Raw genomic sequence first — 23102 nt, forward strand, 5'->3', positions numbered from 1 at the left:
GCCAAGGTAGGGAGGAAGATGTCTGTGTTCAAGTGGAGAAACCACAGAGGAGGTGCTTGTTGCTTACCTGAAAACTAGTGCTTTGCCTCTTTTCCCTCTCTTGGCTGCTGAAAAGTTCCTCCCTGACCCTTCTCAAAACTGGTGCTGCTCCCACCCCATCTTTTCCATGGACCACAGGGTTCACCAAGGTTCAACTCCAAGAACGAAGAAGATAATTTTAGGTTTAGTGCTCCCCCTTCCTTCCCCCCACCTTTTGTAAGAAATAGTTTAATGCTTTCTAGAACTTGTGCTAATCCTTCCCTCCTCCTTTCAGCCCCATTTGGGAACATTCACAGAACACAGCAAGAAGCATGGGCACAGGATGAGGATGGAGTGGTCTCGTTGTTCTCCCCATGTTGGCAAGAGGAGCTACAAAGGCTGACACCGCAGGATTCCCTGCCTACACCGCTGGGCGGTACTGGGCTTGCCACTCCTTTGAACAAGGGTGAAGGGCAACTTCCTCACCTCCTCGCTATCTGCCCATTGCTAGGCAGAGACAGCTCCCTCCCAAGGCAGAAAGGAGGCCCACACGGAAGTCATAGGCAACGCTCTGTTCACATGCAACCTCAGGCAGAGTAACAACACTGCAACGAAACCCTGAAACTTTGGGAGACTCTCAGCTTGTCCTCAGCCCGACAGACAGATCAGAGAAAAAGGAGAGCAGGAGGAAGAGAAAGATTCCAATTCACCATGCAGGTAGGAAACAAAAACTGTTCAGCAGATGCCAACAGGTTGTTTTTCAGCACCTTGGAGCCACCTGTATCTTGGATATTTGGTGCATTATAAGCTCTGAGCTCTACCACTCAAATGCTTTCAGCCCTAGGGTACTCAAAATGTAGCACAAAGCTTCAGTTTCTCTTTCCAGCGAATACTTTCATTCTCACCATGAAGGTGTGATGGGGAAAGCAGTGCGTCATGCTCAGTCTGCAGTATCTCATAGCACCTGCAGCCTTGGAACAAGGTAGAGCTGAGCACGCGGCTCCCCAAAGGCACAGCTGGGGTCAGGGCAGTGGGGCTTTGCATGTCAGTGCCACAGCTCAGAGCTGCCAGTGGGCAGATCAAAGAAGGGTGGTTTGGTTTCAGGAAAGCTTTCATAGAGTCACAGAATGATAGAATGGCTTGAGTTGGAAGGGACATCAAAGATCATCTTGTTCCAATCCCCCTGCTCCTATAACTTGAAAGAAAAGGCACAGTTTCTGTTATTCAGAAAGCCAGGCAAACTCTATGACTGGGACAGCTAGTAACAGCACAGGTATTCTATCTGCCTGTTCAATTAAAAATTGTCACATTTCTTAGGAATATATGAGGCAAGGTGCAAGCGCTCTAGGGCGAGGGAGGAGGCACAGGAAGCACTGGTAAGAACCATCCCCAAGATAAGACAGCAGTTTGGTCATTGCCGTGTACATGATAGGAACCACCCAACCTCTCACCAATCTATGGTGGAGAAGGAAAACAGGGGTGCTGGATCCCACACAGATCCTTTGCTTCAGTCACTGGCACTGTGACCCCACTCCCAACTGAAGGCTACCCCTGAAGGATCGAGCAAAGTTCTTGCACAGAGCAGCAGGATACAAGGGGACAAGGACCTACTGATACAGCTGGAGATAAACTTTGGGCACACAAACCCTCCTTGATATTAAAACACCACTCATTGTGCAGGTTGCTTCTCAAACAATTTGGCACAGTATGCCTCCAACCCTGCTTCAAACACTGAGCAGGAAAAAGGCTAAATGGGCATCGTCCTCTTTGATAGCAAGGATTAGAGTCCATGGTTTATACAACCACTTCAGAGCCTCAACTGCACATGGGGCTGCCTTGTGCTGCCAGAGCAAAGCAGCCATCATCAGGTAGTGTTACCAGTCCCTTGGATAAAAAGAAAAAGAAAAAAAAAAGACATAGATGTGAGAGTCCCACTGGTCCCATGTCCCTGCCTTCTACAGCTGTCCCTTCGCACAAGCCCCATCTGGCCCCACACGGGGGCCGGGCTCCTGCAGAGCAGCCAAGGCTTAAAGCAGCTTTTGTCTCATGCTCAACCCGATGCACAGGGATGTCAGCAGTCAGCGTCAATTAAATCTGCTGAAATGCCTCTCTTCTGTCATCACAGGTTTGCAAATCCCCCTCTGCAGGTGAATGTGATTTCCATCTGTTCCCACTCTGAAGGTGGGCACTGGGAATTGCCTGAACTTATCTGCAAAATATTTTCAAATCCTTCTGCTCTTCCCATTTTTCAGTCCTATGCAGAGGCATTAAAGGTGCTTGCAGAGGAGGGACCAGGTGGTAAATCCCATTGCTATGAGAACAGAGAGACAAGCCTGCCGAGCTGCTACAGACTCTGCTCCCACAACATCTTCACTGCCTAGAGCCACATGCAGGTGACCTGAGAAGCAACCCCACTGATTTATAGCATTTTTCAGGGAAATAAAAAAACAATGGGTTCCTCTTGGGATTAAAACCAGTGCTTATTATTTTGGGAGTATGCAGTAGCAGGGGAAGGACCTGGCAGCATCAGGTCCAAGAGACCAGCCTCATTACAGCATTAGAGCTGATAGAGGACGGATGCTGCAGTGAAGCTCTGCAGGTCCAGCTCCAGTGCTGAGCACAGGCAGAACAGATATGGGGGTTGGCACCAGGGGAACAGCCATATAGAGGTGTATCCAGGAGCACCGTTAAACCTGCCAGAAAAAGGTTTCTTCCTCCACATTGTAGAGATCAGTGGTGAAGTTGAAAGGCTGGCAGATGCTACAGCAGTCTGTGCAGAATGACACTGAGAATCATGAAGGTTGGAAAAGTCCTCTAGGATCATGAAGTCGAACTGTCAAACCAGCCAGGCAGGAACAAGACAAGGCAAGCTGCAGAGAGATGCTGCCAGGCTACATCTGTGCCAGCAACAGAGCAGCAGCAGCTGGGGCAGTGCCTTTTGGGACTCCTGTGCACAAAGGAGCCTCTGGGACAGGGACAGGCAGAGCTGCTGCACTAAAGCCTAATGATCTTAAGTTATGCTAGGGGAGGTTCAGATCGGATATTAGGAACAATTTCTACTCAGAGGGAGGAGGAATGCATTGGCACAGGCTGCCCAGGGAGGTGGTGGTATCACCATCCATGGAGGTGCTCAAGAAAAGTGGAGATGTGGTATGTAGGGACATGGTTAGTGGACATGGTACGGGTTGGTCAGCAGTTGAACTCAGTAACTTCAGAGGCCTTTTCCCACCATAATGATTTTGTGATTTTACAATTCTGTGATCTAGGTGCTTACCCAACTGGGAAGACCGACCTGCACCCAAACCCACTTCTCCCACTCAAAGGCATGCTTATCTTCTCAAGTCTTCTTGCTTTGTCTCAGTCTCTCCATTGCTTTTCTGCTTCGAGTGAAGACAGGGTCCCAGCTCCATGCGAGAAAGGATTTCACAGAGTATTTCAGCCCTTTCCTCATCCCAGTCTCACCTGCTCCCATGGCCTCATTCCTCAGTGAAAGCTTGAGATCCAGGCTTTACATCACAACTTGGTTGCACCACCACCTCTCCACTCCTGAGATTACAACTGAACGAACTTGTCTGTCTGGCCACTGTTATTACAGGATACAAAGTCACAAAGCCTTTGGTGGCAATGCTGGCTGATGATATCCCCATCCCCTGGCAGCTCCTCCTGTACTGCAATGCCATGCCTCCGGGAACAGCAGAATAACTGTTTGTGGGGCCGCACTGTGAGTCACACCAAAGAACTGCAAAACAATTTAAAAAAAATCAGAGCAGATCTTTATAAAACTCACTGCACTCACTGGGATATGAAGCCCAGCACACTTTTGCCAATCCACTGAAGACTGGTCAGACTAATCCCCTGTTGCCTAAGCAGCAACTGTGGCTGTAGGAGCAGAGTGAGATCACATCAGGGAAGCCAGGAAGAGAGGATAGGGACAAAGTGGTTTCAAAGTTGATGTGCCCCAGTTTCAGGCACCCACCACCAGGACCAGGCCACCCAAGGGTACTCCTACAGCACCCTTCTATGGAGGAGCACCCTGAGCTGGGAAATCCTCCTTGGCAGAGAGCAGCTGCTGCCACAGCATCACTTTGCTTGTTTCCTTCAACCTCAGAACTGCACCACTTGGGTGCATAGCTAGGCTGGAAATGGAGATCAGCAGTGTATGGGGAAAGGTTTCCGACATGCCTGCTCTTACTCTCCTCCCCTGGCATCCCCTCGTGGCACCTGGGAGAGAAAAACTGGGCCAGGTGGACCTTGATCTTGGGTTATAATGCAATTTTACTTACATGGGCTCTGTCTCTTTTGATGTACCGCAAGTATCACAATATCATCCATATGTTCATAGAGAGAGGTTTGCTCTGTGTCCTGGTATGGAATCTCCCAAGGAGCTCACTGAACTCTTTGCTGCTTTTCTCTTCTACAGGAGGAAATCCTGTTGACTCCCTGGAGAAGTTTTCCTTTTGAAGACTCAGACCCATTTGCCCTCATGGTAAGCTTTTTGCTCTGCCTGCGCTCAGAGGGAGTTCAGAGCTCAAAACTGTGGATTTGGAGGGGGGAAGGGGAGGTGTTAGGGCAGTGGCTGCTTCAGTTTCCCCATCCTCACCCTCATTCTCAGTCCCCAGAACCCCTATACACAGGCATGATGAAAGTTCAAGCCTTTGAGAGGCTGAAGCTAAGAGAGAGCTCTCTGATTGTCAACACCATTAATTCCCTGATATTTTCTATGGGTAGGATGAAGAGAAGTGGGATTTCGTCCTCGTGAGTGACATCCATCAAATGGGCAGTGACAAAGAGGTCAAGAGGAAGAAGTTCCTGGATGAGCTGAGCAAGAAGGGGTTCACCATCAAGGTAAGAGGCAGCAGTACTTGGCAACCTAGGATCATAGCCTAGTTTGGGCTTCTGAGAGCACTCCTACCCCTATCTCCACATCAGTACTGGAAAACACATGGTACACTCGACAAGGGGAGACCCCAGCTCCAGGACTCACACAGCCCCTGGCTTTTGCAGCTCTGCCTCTTTCTCTGACCACATTATTCTACTAGCCTTTCTCTTCTACCCACTAGAAAATTGAGGACAAGAAGCTATTTTATGGGGTCCGTGCCCCAAAACACTTCTTCCGGAAATACCAATGGCTCTTGAGGAACCCCGACAGCAGACTGCAAGACCTCAATGCCCAGCAGGACATACCAGTGACCACCAGGTGGGTGCTGAGCTGGGTTACTGGCTTCTAGACCTTGCAGTCCCTTACCTCCACACCAGTACCCATTTTCTATCTCAGTTCACACTTGTGCCAGGCTTTTCCTTCTCCACAGAAAGCCACCTGCCACTATTGGTGCAAGGTGGCCAGCTCCCCATTTCTTCCCCACTTTCTTCTCTGGATTTTGGTGCCCAGCTCTTCAGGGACACAACACTAGGCTGTATCCCCAGAGCTGCCTTTAACCCCAGTTTCTCCTTGCTCAGGATACGGATCGTGAACTTCATCTTGCATAACACAGTGACACCCGACCTCGGTAAGGGAATGGAGCCAGCAGGCCCATACATCCATCCCCTTTATCTCCAAGTTGATGCACAGTCTGTACTGGTAGCAAGGCTCCTGCTCTGTGTTAGGCATCTTACCCCTGAGTGGGAATGGGACAAAGAGGAGAGAGCAAGGATGCAGCTCTGGAAGGTGAATTTGCTTCTCCCTCCCAAGGCTGGGAAATTTGGACTGCAGGAATCAGCACTCCTCTCACCAAGCCCACAGCCACTCTTCTGTGTCTCCAAGAATGTTTGCCCTTCTCCAGCATTCTGGGATCAGTAGGAAATGTAGAAAGGGTGTTGGCTCTACTGCTGCCTCTAGGGACCTGCCTACCTGGCTCACTCCCAGCCCCAGTGCAGCCTGCAGCAGCCTGGATGAGCAGCACAACGACAGGGATTAGTGCCAATCCCTTCTGAATAGCTCAGTCTCTCCCAGGCATTTCTTTCTGCCTCCCCAAAAGCTTCAGGGTGATTTTGCCTGTCAGAAAGCATGTGAGAGAGAGAGAAATGCTTTGTCTCACTAATCTTCTCCTGCCACCAGAGAAGCTGCATGACCTGATAAAGAAGAATGTCTTTGAGGCAGCATTTCCACTGCACGAGGTGAGGCCAAGCACACAGGTGCCTGGGAGGAAAAGCCATGAGAAACAGAGGAGCCAGACCAAGTGGGAGAGAGCTCTGGGTGACTGGGGCTTTATTGAGATGTACCTGGATGAAGGGCTCCCAATGGCAGCTTGGCAGCAGGGCTGGGGATTAAGGATGCCCTAATATTCCTGTGTGTCTTACTGACTTCTCTGTTCTCCAGAAAGAAGAGGTAAGGGAATTCCTGAAGGAGAAGTGGGCCCGCTGGAGAGATATATTTTGCCAACAGCCAATTGAGAAGATCAGGTAACAGGCAGAAGAGTCACAGCAGATCCATCTAGCCAAGAGACCCCACCCGAAACCCTTCCCAAGCTCCTGTGTTGTGACTTTTTTAGGTTTTAATTTTCAATCACTAGTTTGTACCTCACCCTTTTCACATATATTGGGCCTCTTCTGCAGCTTGCAAAGTTCTTAGCCTAAAGGGTATCCCATGGCACCACGCTCCATCTGCTAATTTTGCAGAACGAAACAACCCCCACATATGCACGGTTTTTAATTAGCCTCTTTCATTTTCAACCACCAGCTCCCACGTTCAAAAGGAAGGCTAGATGAGAACAGAGCACCAATGAGCACGTTCAGCCTGAGGCTGAGTTTGGGACATTAAAGGCAACAAGGGGCCTATATAAGCACATTAACACTCAGAGAAGAGCACAGCTCTTTTAAAGAGGGAGAAAAACTAACTCTCCATGGCCAGGAGAAGGAAGGCAGAAATAATATGCTGCTTCAAGAGGTTTCCAGTGGGCTCTGTTAGGGAGATAAAATGCTGAGATGCATTTTCTACCCCTCCACAGTACTCAGTGTGAGACAGAACACCATTTCTAAGGTCAACACGACCTGTTGCTATCACAGAAAGATTAAGGGGCCAAGTAAAAATTATTTTCTTACATAGGCAGAGTGGAGCACAGCACCACCTCTGACTGCAGGTAGGAAGTTAATTCCTTGGAATATAGGAGGGGCGGCAGGTCTGTCACCATCATTTCTTACCCATGCCTCCAACCTTTCCCCACACTTGAAGAACTGAAATAATGCTGTCAGAAGAATGAAATGAAAGTACTAAAGGGAAATAGATGAGCCCAGGAGGCGAAATTGATCTAATTTCAGAACGATTGCACCTTGCAGCTCTCTTATCTTTTTGAAGCCTTTTTGATTTGTAGACAGTGATTGGAACTTGGTCTCTCAACCACTCCCACCACTTTTACCTGGCATATGATGAATCTGACCACATCTACCCATGAGTCAGATCCTCAAGTCACCTCTGCCCGCATGAGAGCCTTGCATTGCTCTCCATCCTACACTCACCTCTCAGCTGGAGCAGTGCTCTTCACAGCTCTTCGCTGTGCAGCCCCACAGCAATGTCCCCAGTGTTCTTTACTGCATCCTCACTCATGCAAGGAAACCCAGGATCTCCCTTTGCATGTGCTGCTGCTGAAATCCAAGGGAAACAGCTGCCTATGTATGGTTCTAGCAAGTCCTAGCTTGTTTGGACTGCCTCTCCTGATCCCAATGCAACCCGCAGACATGCAGACAGCACTGGCCCTCCTGGGCCTGGTATCTCTTTGGGGGTAAAAGATCCCCAAAGCAAGCCTCACCTTTTCTTCCAGATGCTATTTTGGTGAGAAGGTGGCCCTCTACTTTGCCTGGCTTGGCTGGTACACCTACTTGCTGGGATTCGCTGCGGCGGTTGGACTGGTGGTCTTTGTGGCTGGGATTACTGTTTTCAATTCCAGTCAGGTGAGGTAAGGAAGTGGAGAATGCCAAATGCACACCCCGTTCATGAGCGTTTGCTATGCATGCTACTTGCTGTTGCTTCCCTCTGCTCCTTTCTCTCTAGCAAGGAGATCTGTGAAGCCAACGACACCATCATGTGCCCACTCTGTGACCAGAAGTGCCCATTCTGGCTGCTCGCTGACACCTGCACTTATGCCAGGGTAGGTATCCCCCTTCCCCAGACAGGCTCAAGATGAAGGATGGGGAAACACTCTCAGCTTGTGTTGGGCCCACACCACCAGAAAGAAAAGCCACCCCTGCACATTGGCTACAACATGCGAGAGACCTCCACTAGCCTGTGTGAAAAGGAAGAGGTATAGTCAGACCATGGTCTCCATCACCACCAAAGAAAAGACACTTACCACAGTCTAACAAGCCTCAATTTTCATTCCCCTTCCTGTGTTTCGCCCCCCCACAACCATCTTTACCTGTTTCTGGGGAGATCAGGGTGACAAGAGGATGACCAAATGTTGCAGCCTCTACAGCCTGCTGTCCCCATCATGTTCTTCCCCGATCTTCTCCAGGTCACTCACATGATTGACAACGAAGGGACAGTTGTGTTTGCCATGTTCATGGCAATCTGGGGTAGGTGTCAATGTCTCAGTGCCAAGTATACAGAGCCTGCCACTATGGCTTACGGGAAGAGCAGCTATAAGGAAATGGGACCAATACAGCTTCATCATTCAGGGGCTTTTTAGTCCTTAGCTCCTCTACTTTCAGTGCCAGCAGCTCCCCCTCCAGACAGCATAAGGGATAAAAATCACCCCAGCAATTTTCTTCTGCTTTTTAAATACTCCTTGCTTGAGAGCTTTTATCCTTCACCCACTACAACCTTCCCCAGAGCACTCAACAGCCTCTCCTCTGCCTCTCCTGAGCTCGGTGTCTCACCAATGAGGTCTCAGATCTGAGTCTGAGCCAGCTGCAGACATAAACTTGCCGATCACTATGGGTTGATATACACAGGAACAAGCTTAGGAAGGCTGATCCAGATTAAAAGAAGAGGCGGCTGTAAATGGATTTGCAGAGGTGTAGCCATGCTGGGGTGCAGGTGCATCCTGGCTGCAGAGAGACAGAGGTGGCTGCTTGTCCTTCATGGGCAAAGACCACTCTGGGCTGATTTGCCATTCAGTTAGATGATTACATGACAGTCCAGCCTGCTCTAAGGGATGGAGGGATGAATTCTTATAATCTGGAGCCATCTCCTTTCCCTCTGCAGCTACTGTGTTCCTCGAGTTGTGGAAGAGGCAGAGAGCCCAAGTGGTCACCAACTGGAAGCTGTATGGGTGGGATGAGGATGAGGTGAGAATGCCATCTTTCCTGCTTAGCACTTTCCTCTTCAGGGCAGGTTATAGCTGGGCTTACAGAAATGACTTAGCAGAGGGACCCCTCTGTGGATGTGGACATCTAATAGGAGCTCTTAAACAAGGGGCAAAGTCAATATCTGGAGCCTTTGCCCCAGAGGAGACAGAACCCTCCAGAGATCTTAGCACATGCTAGGCACCTCCCTGCATTGCTAGTCACCTCTTCACCTGTATGAGGGCCTAAACTCAATCAGAACTGGTCATGCTGTTGGATATTCAGCCCTGTCCTCTGGCTCTGACCATTCCATACTGCCGTTTACACAGCCACCCTTGGGCTTTCCAGTACATGGTCACGGCTCTATTGAAACATTCCTTTCCTTCACACACACACACACACAAATATACATATTTGGAGAGAGAGAGAGAGACTTTTTCATTCTTCTTCAGGAGGAGCTGGCTATGGAGCTGATCAACAATTTGCAGCATGAACCTCGGCGGTATCGGCACTCTTACATGCGCAGCACCATTGTGCTCCTTTTGGTTCTGCTCATGGTAAGTGCCAGGAGGAACTTAGGGTAGGAAGATGCAAACCTTTGACATTGTCCCTTCTCCTTAGGGGACAACAAGTAGACAAGTAGAGGTGATGATGTCTGCACCATGAACATCTAATCCATTTCTGAACAGCACTAGCTTGCATCTGAGGCCACATCCAGATGAGCTCTGGCGAAGAGAGCCACTTTCTGAAGCACTTATTCAGGATGGAGCACATCCTCCCCTCCTTGCTTCTCACCTCTCCACTGCCCTCCTCCACAGATTGTTGTACTGATTGGCATCGCCCATGCACTTGTCATTTATCGAGTGGTCGCCACAGCTCTCTTCACCCAGAGTGACTCCGAGTTCTTCCGTGAGCAGGCTAACTTGGTGGCAGTGATGACAGGGGCCGTGCTGCACTACATCACCATTGTCGTCATGACCAAGGTGCAGATTGCAGCATGGGGTGGGCAGTGGGTCTTGCCCTTTTCCATCATCAATTCTCCCTTCTTGTTTTACACTTCTCTCCTGCAGATCAACAGGCGCGTGGCCCTCTTTCTCTGTGACCTGGGTAAGGGAAACTGGGGGTTGCCCCCACTTACACCCCACAAAGCTGCCCAGTGGTAATTCCACCAAAGAAAGGGACTGTACGGCAGCTCCCCCTTGGTCCCCAAATGCAGCCAGTCTTGTGGCTTCTTTCCTTCCTCCACAACCACAAAGCAACTACCAGACAGTTCTTGCCATGGGATCCATGGGGAGTGGGATAAGGTTCCACCTCTGTGTGATCAGCACCCTGCTCCTGTCTCCAGAGAAACCACGGACCTTCTCCCAGCGTGAGAACAACTTTACCATAAAGATCTTCATCTTCCAGTTTTTGACGAACTTTTCTTCACTCATCTACATTGCTTTCTTTCTGGGGAGGTGAGTGGTAGTAGGGATCCAGGGGGACCCCAGCCCATCTACTTTCCCCCCCCAGAGCACCTGGCAGAAGCGAGAGGGGAATAAACCATCTGGGACCTCAGCAGGGCTATGGCTTTTCCCCAAGGACATGGTGGATGGGAGAAGCCCTCTGCCTAGGCTAATGCCTAGAGGATGGTGCCCTCCATCCTACAGCTGGATGTTCATCCAGAGAGGAGTCACAGGTGAGGCTCAACAGATATCACTCTTCTTGCTTCCCTACTCAGGATCAATGGCCACCCAGGGAACTACGTGCGCATTGCTGGCAAGTGGAGGCTGGAGGAGGTGAGAGACTTGCCACAAAATCCTGTGACCCCATACCACAACTCCTACCTTGCCATTCCCCATTGCCCGGCAAGGCACAACCAAATCTCAGCTTGGCCAAACAGCCCCTCGGAATCTTCTCCTCTCATCCCTTTGCAGTGCCACCCCAGTGGCTGCATCACTGACCTCTTCATCCAGATGGCCATCATCATGATGCTCAAGCAAACCATCAGCAATGTGGTGGAGTACCTTGTCCCGTAAGCCTTCTTCTAGCCTTTGGAGTGCTTGTTGGTGTTCTTGACACCAACAAGCTTCCCAGTTCTTACTGAGAGTAACCCTGGCCTTCAGGCCAAGATTTCCTCCCTTTCAGGTCTCCAGGGCTGCCCCTGCCATCCCTGCCATCCTATGCAGGCAGCAGTACAAATTTCTCCCTCTCATTGCAGCTGGCTAGCCCACAAAATGCGCAAGAGGCAGAAGCGCCCCAAGGAGAAACACCTGGTGTTGGGGGAGGAGGAGGAGGCTGAAGACCCCTGCAAAAAGCAGTGGCTCAGCAACTATCAACTCAACGAGGTCAACATCTTCAGCTTGTTTGATGAATTCTTGGAGATGGGTATGTAGGGGAGGAGAGAATGAGCAAGGCAAGATGCTGTGTGCAGTGCCACGTGTCGTCCTTGTGTGGGGATAGCATGATGCAAGGGAGAGCGCTGAGACTCAGCTCCATTCCCAAAGCAAGAGAGAGCAGGCAACCATGTTGGCTTTGGAACCTTGTCTGGGACCTTCCTCTCCCCTCCTAAGAGTGTAAAGGAGGTGGCTGTGACCCCAGGATGGTCCCTCTGCTTGGCTAGCTCAACCACTATTCCCCAAGGATCCCCCTCTCTGATAGTCCTGGGAGAGATGGGTGTGCCTCCTATGGGGACATGGGGTCCCCAAGACAGGTTTATCTCCGTCTTTCAATCCTGAAAATTCCCTCTGACACAAGCCACAAAGCAGGACAAACTCAGACAGCAGCTGAGTCCCTTGGAGATGTCCCCTCCATGGTGGCTCCGCACCAGCACTCAGCATTTCCCCCCTCTGCAGTGATCCAGTACAGCTTCACCACCATTTTTGTTGCTGCCTTTCCCCTGGCCCCATTGCTGGCATTCTTCAACAACCTCTTCGAGATCCGCCTGGATGCCATCAAGATGATGCGGCTGCGCCGACGCATGGTGCCCAGGAAGGCCAATGACATTGGTGAGGTGGGGCCCATGAGACCTGCTGCTTGTGCAAACGGTGCCGGTGCTAAGTCCCTTCCAGTCTGAAAGGGTCTTGAGCATCCCTTTGCTGGGATGCACGCTTGTCTGTGGAGATAGCAGAGCACAGGGAGAGCTGTGGGCTGGGGAAGGAGAAGTAATTTCAGACTTTTCAGAGGAGGAGGGGCACTTTGGAGCTCTCCTTCCTTGACCCAGTCTTTGGTCTGTGCCACCCTGTTCCTGAGCTGGGGCTGCATGTGTAACCCTTGAGCAAGCTGTCAAGGGAGCATCACTAACCTTCTCCTCTCCTGCAGGAATTTGGGTGCAGGTCCTGGAAGCCATCGGAATCCTGGCTGTCATTGGGAATGGACTGGTGATTGCCATCACATCTGACTTCATCCCCGTGCAGGTCTACAAGTACACATACAGCCCCTGCATGAAAGAAAACAACACTGCTGTTGAGTGAGTGTGGCTGGTCAGCTGTTCCAACCCTGCCATAAGCTCCCTAGCGTGACCACAAAGCAGGAGCTTCACCTCACCACTGGGCTGATGTGAACTGATGTGCTCTTTTCCCCTTGCAGCTGCTTGACTGGCTACATCAACCACAGCCTCTCTGTCTTCCACATCGAGCACTTCGAGCCAGACACAAATCTGGGCATAGAGACCATAGATTTGGTCAAGAATGGAACTACATTGTGCAGGTAACAACAATCTGTGCTTGGTAGCATCCCTGCCAGCCCCTCAACATGGCATCCAGCCCTGTGTGTAAAGACACCAGAGCTCTTCTCAGACCCTGGTGGAGGGAGCAATGCCTGGCAAGGAGAGGGACTGGCACTGAGAGGGCTCTGCTGCAGGTACCGGGATTACAGGAATGATGAGGACTACAGCTACACTGTCCAGTTCTGGCATGTCTTTGCAGCCCGGCTTGCCTTCCTCATCCTCTTTGAGGTGAGTACTAGAGGAACTGGCCAGGGAGGAGACTGGTGCCAACGGGGTGATGGTGGCATGTTAAGTGGCCCTGGGAACTCCTCACTGCCATGGTGACTCTGTTTGTGTCCTGCAGCATGTGGCTCTGTGCGTCAAACTGATTGCAGCCTGGTACGTCCCTGATGTGCCCTTGTCAGTTAAGAATCATCTTCTGGATGAAAAGCACAACAACCTTCGGAAAGAACTGAGGTGGGTAATGCCCCAGAAGGTGCTAAGGGCTACCATGAAGGACTGAGTGCAGGATTAGTCCACAGCAGAGCCCCACAGTGGCACCAATACCCACCACCATCCCAGGACACGCCTCTTTGGTGAGAAAGGCACACTGGGCTCTGAGCAGATCCTTCATCTCCCTTTGGGATGTAGCTTCTACCCCAGTTTTGAGTCCAGCCACTGCTGCCTGGGGCTTGCAGCACTACATGTTCAACTTAAGATTACATGTAGATGAGGGCCCACCTCCCTCCAGGCCTGTAGTGTCACTAACCAGCCCAGGTGCCTGGCTTTTAGGTGTCTCAAGGCCAATGAATTATATTTGGCAGAAGGTCCTATTCCCACTCTGAATATTGTTTCCACACCCCCGTTTCTTCCTAATTCAAATAGTCCAAACCCTTATGCCCTTTTCCTTTCTCCCCCAGCATGATGGAGTATTCCACTGAGGTGTAGCCTCCTCTCATGGAAGAAAGTGAAACACGGACTTGAGCCCCTCTCCCCAGCCTGCCAGCGCAGCCAAAGAGACAGTCATGTGCTCTGGCTGTCACCAAGCATGGACTTGAACTGGGGAGTGATGAAGTGACAGCAGCTTCACAGGAGCAAGATGCTTATGACTGGTACAGCCATAAGGAGGAAGGAAGTGGCAGCAGAGATGGGAATAGTGTCTTCCCAGCATGCTCAGCAGCTGGGGAAGGGCTTTGGCAGAATGGAGCCAGGCTCCTCCACAGTGCTCAGCTCCACGCAGAGACCTCAGCATGTTTGGCAGCATCCAGCCATCACTGGGTGAGCATGACACTGGCCTGCAGGAGGTGACCCGGCTTCCATGTCAGTCATTGCCTTCACGTGCCATATGGCATCATGGGAAAAAGTGGCTACCTCACTCCAGGTTCCCACTCCAGCTCTTCCTTGCACTTTGGTCCCTTCTTCCTCTGCTTTCAGTGACCTTCCTGCTCTCACACTGTCAAGAAGATTCAGTCCTTCCTCTTCCACAACAGCCAGTACAATCTGCCTCGCAGCACGACTACTGCATTGCTGTGGTTCCAAACCATCCTTTTCCCAATCTTCAGTAAATCTCACTTGTTATTCTGACTGTCTTTTGCACAGGGCCCTACCATGCCCCTGCATCTGCTTTAACTCAAATATATACCCAACTCAACTACAAGGAAAATGGTCAATAAACACAGTGACTGTACAAACTCAAGCAGACGGACCCTCAGCCACCAACAGTCACTGTATTCACATTGCTGTCTTTCCTGCCTCTCCTTTGCTATCCACTGCACCGAAAGATCATTCACTCCCACCTCTTTTATCTTCACATGGATAATGAAAAAAAGGCTGGAGCATAAGCATTTGTCCTTAGCACAGTGAGGTGGAAGGGGTGCTGGCTAGTGGCAGAATTAAAGGAAATTGACATGTTGACCATGCATAGTGGCAAGAACATTTTAACATGCTGGGCTGACAGAAGTACATTGAGTTAGAGAAAATCCTGAGCCACAAGGCTAGAAAGCGTTATCTCTTGCTGCAAAGCACAATCCATTAGCCTAAATCCAAGCCCTGCCAGCTTGGTATTTCATCACTTCTTCCCTTACAGCCCCATAACAGTGAACACAAGAGTTTGCCTATGGCAAAGCAGGGGTTATATGCCCCAGCTGGTCTGGCGTCAGAGCACTCACTGGAACCTTTTGTGTGTTGCTGGCTTCATAGGTTTGCTCACTGCCAGGTCTACCTGTAGCTTTACCAACTTGAGGCAGAGTTATTTGCATGAAAGGAACAAAGTCTTTGTTCACATTACATGGAAATGACAGTGTGCTTTCAAACATGTGACTCTCCACTCAACACTGAGTGCAGAAACAGCCCTTTGGTACCCCACAGCATTTCCAAATTGCATCATTTTGGACCTGTGCATAGCAGCCTTGCTGAGCTGTGTCTGCAACACTTGGGCAAAACAACTGTTCTCTAACTTTGGTTAATGAGAAAGACAGGAGCACCGATCAGGTTGCTGCAGCTCAGTTTCCAGCTTTGTTACAGTCCTTGTAAAGCCTGGGGCAAACCCACTGGAGAGTTTCAAAGCTGACCTAAGAGTCTTTTTCTTTACGAGAGCTGAAATCCTTCAACCAGTTCTGAAGTTTAACCTTGAGCTCCGTGCTTTCATCCCCTCCTCTGTCAAATAGCCACAGGTGGCCACTTGTGTTGAATTGTGGGGATATACTGAATAGAACGTGGGAGCTAGGCAGGTGCCACTGTGCAAGTGTGTGAGCGCGTGTGACAGACACACAGCCACAATACAAACTGGGAATGATGCAGACAAGCGAAGACGAGCAGCACAGCTCAGGATCAGCTATTTCATTAGGGCTCATCTGTCATGTTCTGTAATTAAAAGTCAGGTTAGCCTGAGCCCCTGCTGCGCACAGAGCGATATTCCTGCACAGAAATGTACACGGTGATGCTCCTTCCCATAATAAAACCTGTTCTTAGCACTGCGTGTCACAAGAGGCCACACTCCTTGTGGCTTGCTTGAAGTCAGAGCAGCCCCACACCTGCAGAGTCCTTGCCCCTGATTTAACAGCAAAAAGCCACCACCTGCTGTGTTTCCTGGGAAGAGGAGTAGAGTGACAGTGATTAAGCATCTGTTCCTAGGTGGCACCTCACCCTGTAGCAATGTTCTCCTTTCTGGCGCTTGGAAATGAACCTGGTTTCACTGATAGCCTTGGAACGCAGCCGCCTGGCAGCTCTAAGTAGCTCAAACTTAATTAGCTTCAAGCTGTTAAATGCATCCAGAACCGGCTATTAGCGAGCTCATGTTGATACAGCATTTCCACCCTCCTACCCAAGCAGTGCACCCTCCCTCACCTCAGCAGTGGGACGCAGGACGGGGTCGCAGACTCCGGCGTAGCACAAAGTGACAGCCTCCCATCGAGAGGATTTCAGTGGGGGCTCTGGATGCAAAGCCAGCTCCTTCCCATGGTCCCCACTGCAGACAGGGCCAGGGGTTGTGCCCCGCTGCCGAGACCAGCAGCAGACAGCAGGTGACCCTCTGGGGGTGATATGCCTCTGAGCCCATGCCCAGGACTGCGAAGAAAGGCACCAACACAAACTCAGATGAAAACTGCTCTCCCGAAGCCACAAAGCATCAAGCAGGGAAGCAGAACGAGCTGCACAACGCTCTCAGCCCTCTGGCTGGATGTGTCCTTCTCGCTTTTCACTTTGCCCACAGGAATAGCTCTGATGGACAAGAAAGGTTTAGTCAGCCCCTAGTTCCCTGCCATTGCCATTTGTGCCTTGCGATCCTTTATCATCCCACAAAGCCGACTGGTTTACACTGGGTTTTGCAGTCCATACGTTAAAGTGAGTGCAGTAGTGTGGGTGAAGCTGGTGAAGGGTCCAGAGAACACAACTGATGGGAAGGGCCGCCCAAAAAGGGGAGCCCCTCCATCCTTCTCCCCATGCAGGGCCTGCCGGGAGCTGTAGGGCTGCAGCTCGCCATGCAAACAGCGCTGCAGTGGCCCGAGGGGTGGGCGGGCACACACTGCGCCCTGCAGTCCTGCTGCGGGGTTAATTTTTAACTCATCGCAAATGGGAATGTGCTTTCAACAGCCCTCTGATGGAATGCAGATAGAAGGAGCTGTGCTGGGGGCAGAGCGCTGCAGGACCTTTGAACAGAAAGCCTTGAATAAACCAAAACTATTAGGTTATGTTTTAAAGGAAAACAACAGCAACAAGGCTTCATAGAAAAAGAAACAGACAAACAGAAGGTGAGGCACTGGGGCTACGATATCATCTCCCACCTTCTTCTTGACCCCGTATCCCAGCCACCCTTCCCCACCACCAAAACCCCTGAGGAGCCAGAAACCCCCGTTTTCAGCCCTCCCCACACCACAGTGCTACGGTTGCGTTTGATGGCTGTTGTTCGTGCAGTTTTATTCCTGGAAAATCCCAGGAGTGTGCGACGCTCAGAAATGCTGACCACCCCACCTCCTCCACCAGCGGTCTGCTGGAGTGGGGCTTTGCAGGAGGAAATAACCACTTCTGGAAACAGCCACTCTTCTCCCTTCTCAGCCCCAAACGGTGTAATTACCTTATTGAAGACGCCAATGCCTTCGTTGCTGTTAGGCACAGCCAGGATGGCAATGCTCTTTCGCTGGCCTTTCACCAAACACCACTGCCACTGTGAGCTTAACCAGAACCCGGGCTGTGCTGGGGCTTTAATTACCTCTTTGGCAGTTCTCACAGCCATCACATGTTGCTCACATATCACCTGGCTCCAGCTCCCCATACAAGCTGGAGGAATGACTCCATGGTACAAGCTTTGTCCTGCCAAGACACCTTGTCCACTCCACGCTATTGGAGACCCTCCTTGACCAAGCCCCAGAGCCCTGAGCTTGTGGGTGCTCAGCAAACCATGATCCCAGATCACACCCCAGGCTCTGCCCACAGCTCTGCATGGAGCAGACACCCCAGAGCCCCCATGCAGCCCGAGGAGCTGGTATTACCGGTGGGGGCAGGTTTTGTCTCACCCCAATGTCTCTTCCAGCTGCAAGGAGCTGTGCACCCAGCTCCCTGAGGCTGGCGGGTTGGTTGGCTTGTCTTCTCTCTCCGTTTTTCTCTCTTTTTCTTTTCTTTTTCCCCTCCCATAAAGCTGAAGTTATTTAGGTGTTTTGTTTTTTTTCTTTCTCTCCCACAGGTTCAGGTGGAGGTGGAGCAGTGGGAGGGAAAGAGGGATGGCCAACCCCTCCTGTAGGCCTGGCACCCAGTGATTGGGGAACCCAGTGAAGGGCATGGGCTGAAGAAGCGGGGGGAGGGGGGGAAAGAGGGAGGGAGGAGGGAATGATAACTTAAAAAAAGAAAAAAAAAAAGCACACAGAAAAACCCAACAAAAGCATTTGTCCGGCAGTCAGCTCAAGTGGCACGGGGGGAAGACGGCTGGCAGGAACTCTGGAGGAATCTCCTGCAGGTAAACAGCTCTCCATTGCTTCCCACTCGGCGTCGAGGTGTCTTGGCCGGGGTCAGTAGGGTTTCACCCTCTCCCCACAAGCCTTGTTGCTTAGCCTCCATCCCTGCTGCGTGCTCCCTGCCTGCCTTGCTTTCCCCATGGCTTTCTTCCAGGGGGATACCACAGTCCGGCTATCATGCTTAGATCACTACAAAACCGGGCTGTCCCCCAACCCAAAATGTAGGAAAGGGGAGTGTGCCGTGTGATCCCCTGTGCTCCTCCTTCAGCCCTGCACTGAGCTGCCCTTTCGGCACCCATTTCGTGCCCTGGAGCCAAAGGCTGTGGCCTCCCCACATGGCTAGGGAGGTGCTGAGGGTCTCTCCAGCCAGCCCACACCCTGCTGGGACTTCCTTCTTTCTAATTACAAAACAAGGAGTGAGCCAGGACTGAGTGCAACCAGAGCATCCCCACCAGGCTGGGAAAGACCCGCACCACCCCATTGTGGCATCCCCCACCCGTTCCTCATGCAAAAGCCTGGCAGGGGGGCTCTCCAGCCCCTGCTCTTCCATCCTTGGCCATGGAAAAAGTCAGTTCATGCTTTAGGTATCAATTATTTTCCAGCTGCTCAAGCGTCCCCTGCGTACCTTGACCCTCTTTTTGCCCGGAGCTGGGGCTGCTGTGCCAAAGGGAGGTGAGGTACCTCCATCCCCAGCTGCAGACCTCCCCCTTCCCCACAGCACCCGCAGCACAGGCACGGTTTCTTTGGGGGGAAAACCAGGTTTCATCATTTCCAAACCAGTTTGCAATCAGGAGCAAAGAAGCTCTGGGGCAAAGAGGCAGCCAGGGCAGATTTTATCCCTCCTGGCCCCAGCAGTTTGGCTGGATGTGTTTACAGTAGTGCTGCCTTGCATAAACACCAGCATCGTGACGTCCTTGTTATTCCCAGCAGGCACAATGCCCACAGTGGGGGCTCTGCGGGCAGAGGAGCCCAATCCCACAGCGAGGCTCTGCTTCACCTTTTGTTCCCAGTGCGATGTATTGGCGAGGTGCGGGGCGTCCTCCCTGCTGCCCCTGTTCTTAAGGGGCAATGCCATCCAGGGATGGTCCCCGGGCACAGCCATAGGGCAGCACTGTGCCTCCTAATGTGACCGCTGCACCCACTCGGTGTGAAAGCTCACAAGATAGGACGCCTGTGCTGCTATAAATAAGCCCCGTGGTTTAATTAGCAATTTCAGCAGGCACGTTGGGCTGGGAGCAGTGCAAAGGAGGGTCCCCAGTTGCACATCCAAAGAGCGGCTGCATTAGGACTGTGGCTCCCAGGATGACCTGGGGGCTGTGGTTTCACCTTGGCCTCACCCAACACCCTAACCCAAATTCCAGTTTCTCCTCTGTCCCAGCCCCAATCCACCCCGTGGCAGCAGCAGGTGGACTTTGTCCTCCTGGAAAACGTGACACCGGGTCCCTCCTTCTGCAGTGCTGGTAGCCGAATGCCTCTGACCACGCCATGGCAGGTAGGCTGCAAAAATCAATGTTTCAAGTGTTTTCAGCCAAAAAGGCCCCCTCGCCCTCAAGCACGTTGGAGGTCCCACTTGCTGCTCTGGGGTGGGTCCCAGCCCCCAGAACCGGCCCAGCCTGCTGCAGAGCACAGCTCCCCACCAGACCCTGGCAGCAGAGCTTGTTTTTCTGGGGAAGCCAGGACAGCAGCAGGGCTGTTGTGCCTCAGGTTAAATAGTAGGGAAAAATTGTTCTTGGAAAGAACGGTGAGGCAGTTGGCACAGGCTGCCCAGGGAGGTGGTGGGGTCACCATCCCTGGAGATGTCCAAGAACTGTGATGTGGCACCGGAGGACGTGGTTTAGTGGGTATGGTGGTGGTGGGCAGGGGTTGGACTCAATGATCATACAGGTCTTTTCCAGCCTTAATGACTCTGGTTCTAATTAGGGACGTGGTTTAATGAGTGTGGTGGGGGTGGGCTGATGATCTTAGAAATCTTTTCCAACCTTAATGATTCAACCAGTTCTATGATTCCCCACTGCCAGAAGCTGGATGCCTGATGGTTTCCCCTTCCACCTATGCCTCCAGAGTTTTGCAGTGTACCTCCTGAAATCGTTGCCCCGGCTGCCAATGAGACGCTGGAGCTGGCCCTGGGAAGCCAGGTTGTGCTGAACTGCACCGTGCGCTGGGCAATCAGTGAGCACTGTGAGCCCGTCCCCACCTGGACCAAGGATGGGCAGTGGCTGGGCAGCGAGAGCAGACAAGACAGCACGTGGTGAGGAGCCTGCCCCAGGGTACGTCCGTCTGGCTTTCTGGGTTGCCCAGCCCACATTGTCTCCTTCTCTCCCTAGGCTTGGTCAAAATGCCTCGGAGCGTCTCCTTGCCACCGTCCTGCAGGTCAACCTCACGCACAATGCCGATTTTGGGGTGTTTGCCTGCTGGGTCAGCAATGCTACAGCCAGCTTCACCCTGCGGAGAGAGGGTAGGGAGACGCTGAGAGCCAGCCCTGGTGGGGACAGGTGTAGGAAACCCAAGGAGGGTGCTGGCGTGGGGTGGCAGTAGTGGCCCCATGGGTATCATGAAGCGGGAGAAAGAGGAATGGCTGCATGTTGGGGTGTGAACCATAGAAAGCTGGATACGGGGCTACCAGCCACGCTCACTGTGCTCTTCTCCATCTCTGCAGAGGTTGCAGGGCACGTGAGTGCAGTGCTGGCTGCCCTGTTGGTCCTGTCCCTCCTGGTGCTGCTGGCAGGGCTCTATATCAGATGCCGCCTGAGCGTGCTGCTCTGGTACAGGAACCACTACGGCGAGCTGGAGATGAACGGTGAGAAGGGAGCAGAGGAGAGGGTGGCCCCAGGATGAGCTACTCCTGGGCCTGGGCAGGCTCCTCTCTGGCACTAACTCCCCCCTTTCTCTCCAACCACGCAGACGGGAAGCTGTACGATGCTTATGTGTCCCATGCCACCGCTCCAGATGACCGAAAGTTTGTCCACTTCATTGTCAAACCACAGCTGGAGAACCGCTATGGCTACAAGCTCTACCTGGATGAGCAGAACATCATGCCCAATGCTGGTAGGCACCAGCCCTACGGCAGTAGGACAATGCCATCACCTGGATCTGGAATCCCAAAAGGGGGAGAGGATACACTTGGGCAAGGGGCTAAGATGCTTTCTCTCCCCGGCACAGAGCCATCAGCAGACCTCATCATGAACGTGAGCAGGTGCCGGCGTCTCATTGTGGTCCTCTCTGTGGCGTACCTGGAGCAGGACTGGTGCAACAGCAGCTTTAGGTATGAGCCCACTCCTGCCTGCCTGCCTCTGGGAGAGAGGGGCTGTCAGCTCCTCATCTCGCACCCCATGCCTGTCTCACAGGGAAGGGCTCTGGAGGTTGCTGGAGCTTTCCAAGAAACCCATCTTCATCGTCTTTGAGAGCCAGTACCGGGAGATCACACACCCTGCCATCAGCCTGCTGAAGCAACACAGGAGCGCTGTGACCTTGCTGGTTTGGCGAGCAGGCTCCATGGTAAGGGCTGAGCGGGGTCCAACCCTGGTGCCCAATTTCATATCAGGCTCCAGATCTGCATGCTCACGTCCCAAACGTGAAGGAAGGAGCCCTACTCCAGGGTGTCCCCTGGCCAAGGAAACCAGGGCAGCACAGCTCACACTGTAGGGCCAGGCTGGGAGCTGCAGCTCTCCAGCAGGTCAGGCTGGTTTCTTCGCCGCGGTGCGGGCATGCTGCCATGGTAGAGCACAGCCCTCACCTTGGCTGAGCTCCCAGCTGCAGGAGGAGCCTTATCCAGCCCCGTGCAGGACTGGGCAGGGCTGTTCTCCAGCCCAGCGCAGCTCATCTCCTTCTCACCCCATGCAGACCCCATCGTCAGACTTCTGGAAGGAGCTGTGCCTGGCCCTGCCACGCAAGGTAGCCTTCCGGCGGACCATGGGGGACCCACAGACCCAGCTACAGGAGGACAAGGACCCCATGCTCATCCTGCACAGCAGCTACTTGGACAGCCGGGGGGACCCCCATCCAGATGGAGACCTGGGTACAGGTTCTTGTCACCCACCTCCTCTCCTGGGTTGGGTAGGAAGGTCGGGTTGACCCTTTCCCCAACACTTGACCCCTCTCTGCTCCTTCCAGGCCTCCGTGGATGTGCTTTCAGAAGTCCCCTTCCTCCCCGCATCAGTGGCCCCGGGGGGCCCACAGCTTTGGCCACCGGCACAGTGGAAGACACGCAGCTGAAGGACAGCCACAGATCTGAGATTGACATCTCTGACCTGGGCTCACGCAACTACGGCGCCCGCACAGACTTCTACTGCCTGGTGACAGAAGATGACATCTGAGCAGAGCCACAGCCAAGCTGCTGAATCTCAGCATCCCCACATTCTGTGGGACTGCACAGACTCTGGTCACGGTTCCAGGATCCCAGGCACAGTGAAGAACTGAAGCTGGGAGGAGAGGAGCTGGCTCCTAGCGACATGCTTCATGGTGGAAAGCCATCATGGGGGGACATTCCTGTCCACAGTACCAGGGCACCCTTGGGCGGTAGGTCTTCCTCCCTTACCCTGGGTAGAAGGGACATTTTTCCTGCCTACTGGACAAACACTGGGATTGGTGATGCCCTTGGAGATGTAGCATGCGCCCACATTCCTTTGCCCCTCACTTCCCTACCCTACTTGCTCGAGGCAGCATCACCCTTTCCCCCCCAGAAATCCTGGTGGCAATAAAATGCTGCTGTTCCAGTGGGTCTCGTCCATTTGCAGGGACAC

General features: G+C 52.4%; 3 protein-coding genes across 7 annotated transcripts in view; 2 read left to right on the forward strand and 1 right to left on the reverse strand.

Moving 5' to 3' along the window:
- PTDSS2 (phosphatidylserine synthase 2) overlaps positions 1 to 17610 on the reverse strand; it is a 58219-nt gene extending 40609 nt beyond the window's left edge. The window contains exons 1-2 of the mRNA XM_046941577.1: positions 16265 to 17610; positions 12518 to 12652 (exon numbers count right to left, since the gene is read on the reverse strand). The gene's annotated coding sequence lies outside the window, so the exon portion shown is untranslated. The remainder of the gene's footprint in view (positions 1 to 12517; positions 12653 to 16264) is intronic.
- On the forward strand, positions 522 to 14838 carry ANO9 (anoctamin 9). Of its 2 annotated transcripts, XM_040701515.2 has the most exons (24): positions 522 to 735; positions 4439 to 4504; positions 4747 to 4863; positions 5079 to 5215; positions 5476 to 5525; positions 6074 to 6132; positions 6335 to 6417; positions 7773 to 7907; positions 8003 to 8099; positions 8463 to 8523; positions 9155 to 9237; positions 9687 to 9791; positions 10053 to 10217; positions 10305 to 10341; positions 10580 to 10691; positions 10955 to 11012; positions 11151 to 11248; positions 11435 to 11601; positions 12069 to 12221; positions 12535 to 12682; positions 12802 to 12921; positions 13075 to 13168; positions 13284 to 13396; positions 13840 to 14838. In XM_040701515.2, the coding sequence occupies exons 1-24, from the start codon at positions 730 to 732 to the stop codon at positions 13865 to 13867; spliced, it is 2292 nt and encodes a 763-aa protein (XP_040557449.1). In that variant the 5' UTR covers positions 522 to 729; the 3' UTR covers positions 13868 to 14838. The 2 variants fall into 2 exon arrangements, with proteins under 2 accessions (XP_040557449.1, XP_040557448.1); XM_040701514.2 differs by having other exon boundaries at positions 10053 to 10341.
- A 677-nt stretch (positions 17611 to 18287) lies between the features above and the next one.
- Positions 18288 to 23075, forward strand: SIGIRR (single Ig and TIR domain containing). 4 transcript variants are annotated; one of them, NM_001199542.2, is made up of 10 exons: positions 18288 to 18365; positions 19725 to 19855; positions 20425 to 20611; positions 20688 to 20818; positions 21020 to 21160; positions 21265 to 21408; positions 21523 to 21625; positions 21708 to 21858; positions 22204 to 22378; positions 22474 to 23075. In NM_001199542.2, exons 2-10 carry the CDS (start codon positions 19849 to 19851, stop codon positions 22674 to 22676), a joined length of 1242 nt encoding a protein of 413 aa, NP_001186471.2. In that variant the 5' UTR covers positions 18288 to 18365; positions 19725 to 19848; the 3' UTR covers positions 22677 to 23075. The 4 variants fall into 4 exon arrangements, with proteins under 4 accessions (NP_001186471.2, XP_025006420.2, XP_025006423.2 ...); XM_025150652.3 differs by having other exon boundaries at positions 18301 to 18365; positions 20382 to 20611; positions 22204 to 22384; XM_025150655.3 differs by having other exon boundaries at positions 18301 to 18365; positions 20382 to 20611.
- Positions 23076 to 23102: the final 27 nt, after the last annotated feature.

This window comes from Gallus gallus, chromosome 5, assembly GCF_016699485.2.
Source record: "Gallus gallus isolate bGalGal1 chromosome 5, bGalGal1.mat.broiler.GRCg7b, whole genome shotgun sequence".
In the NCBI taxonomy this organism is placed as follows: domain Eukaryota; kingdom Metazoa; phylum Chordata; class Aves; order Galliformes; family Phasianidae; genus Gallus; species Gallus gallus.

Excerpts from the sequence above, each read along its gene's own strand:
- ANO9 (XM_040701514.2), top strand. Across the intron at positions 9,792-10,052 it reads TCCTTTTGGTTCTGCTCATG|ATTGTTGTACTGATTGGCAT; the intron begins GTAAGTGCCAGG and ends CCTCCTCCACAG. Across the intron at positions 10,342-10,579 it reads CCTCTTTCTCTGTGACCTGG|AGAAACCACGGACCTTCTCC; the intron begins GTAAGGGAAACT and ends TCCTGTCTCCAG.
- SIGIRR (XM_025150652.3), top strand. The coding sequence starts at position 20,415 with ATGCCTCCAGAGTTTTGCAGTGTACCTCCTGAAATCGTTGCCCCGGCT. Across the intron at positions 20,612-20,687 it reads AGCAGACAAGACAGCACGTG|GCTTGGTCAAAATGCCTCGG; the intron begins GTGAGGAGCCTG and ends TTCTCTCCCTAG. Across the intron at positions 21,626-21,707 it reads TGGTGCAACAGCAGCTTTAG|GGAAGGGCTCTGGAGGTTGC; the intron begins GTATGAGCCCAC and ends CCTGTCTCACAG.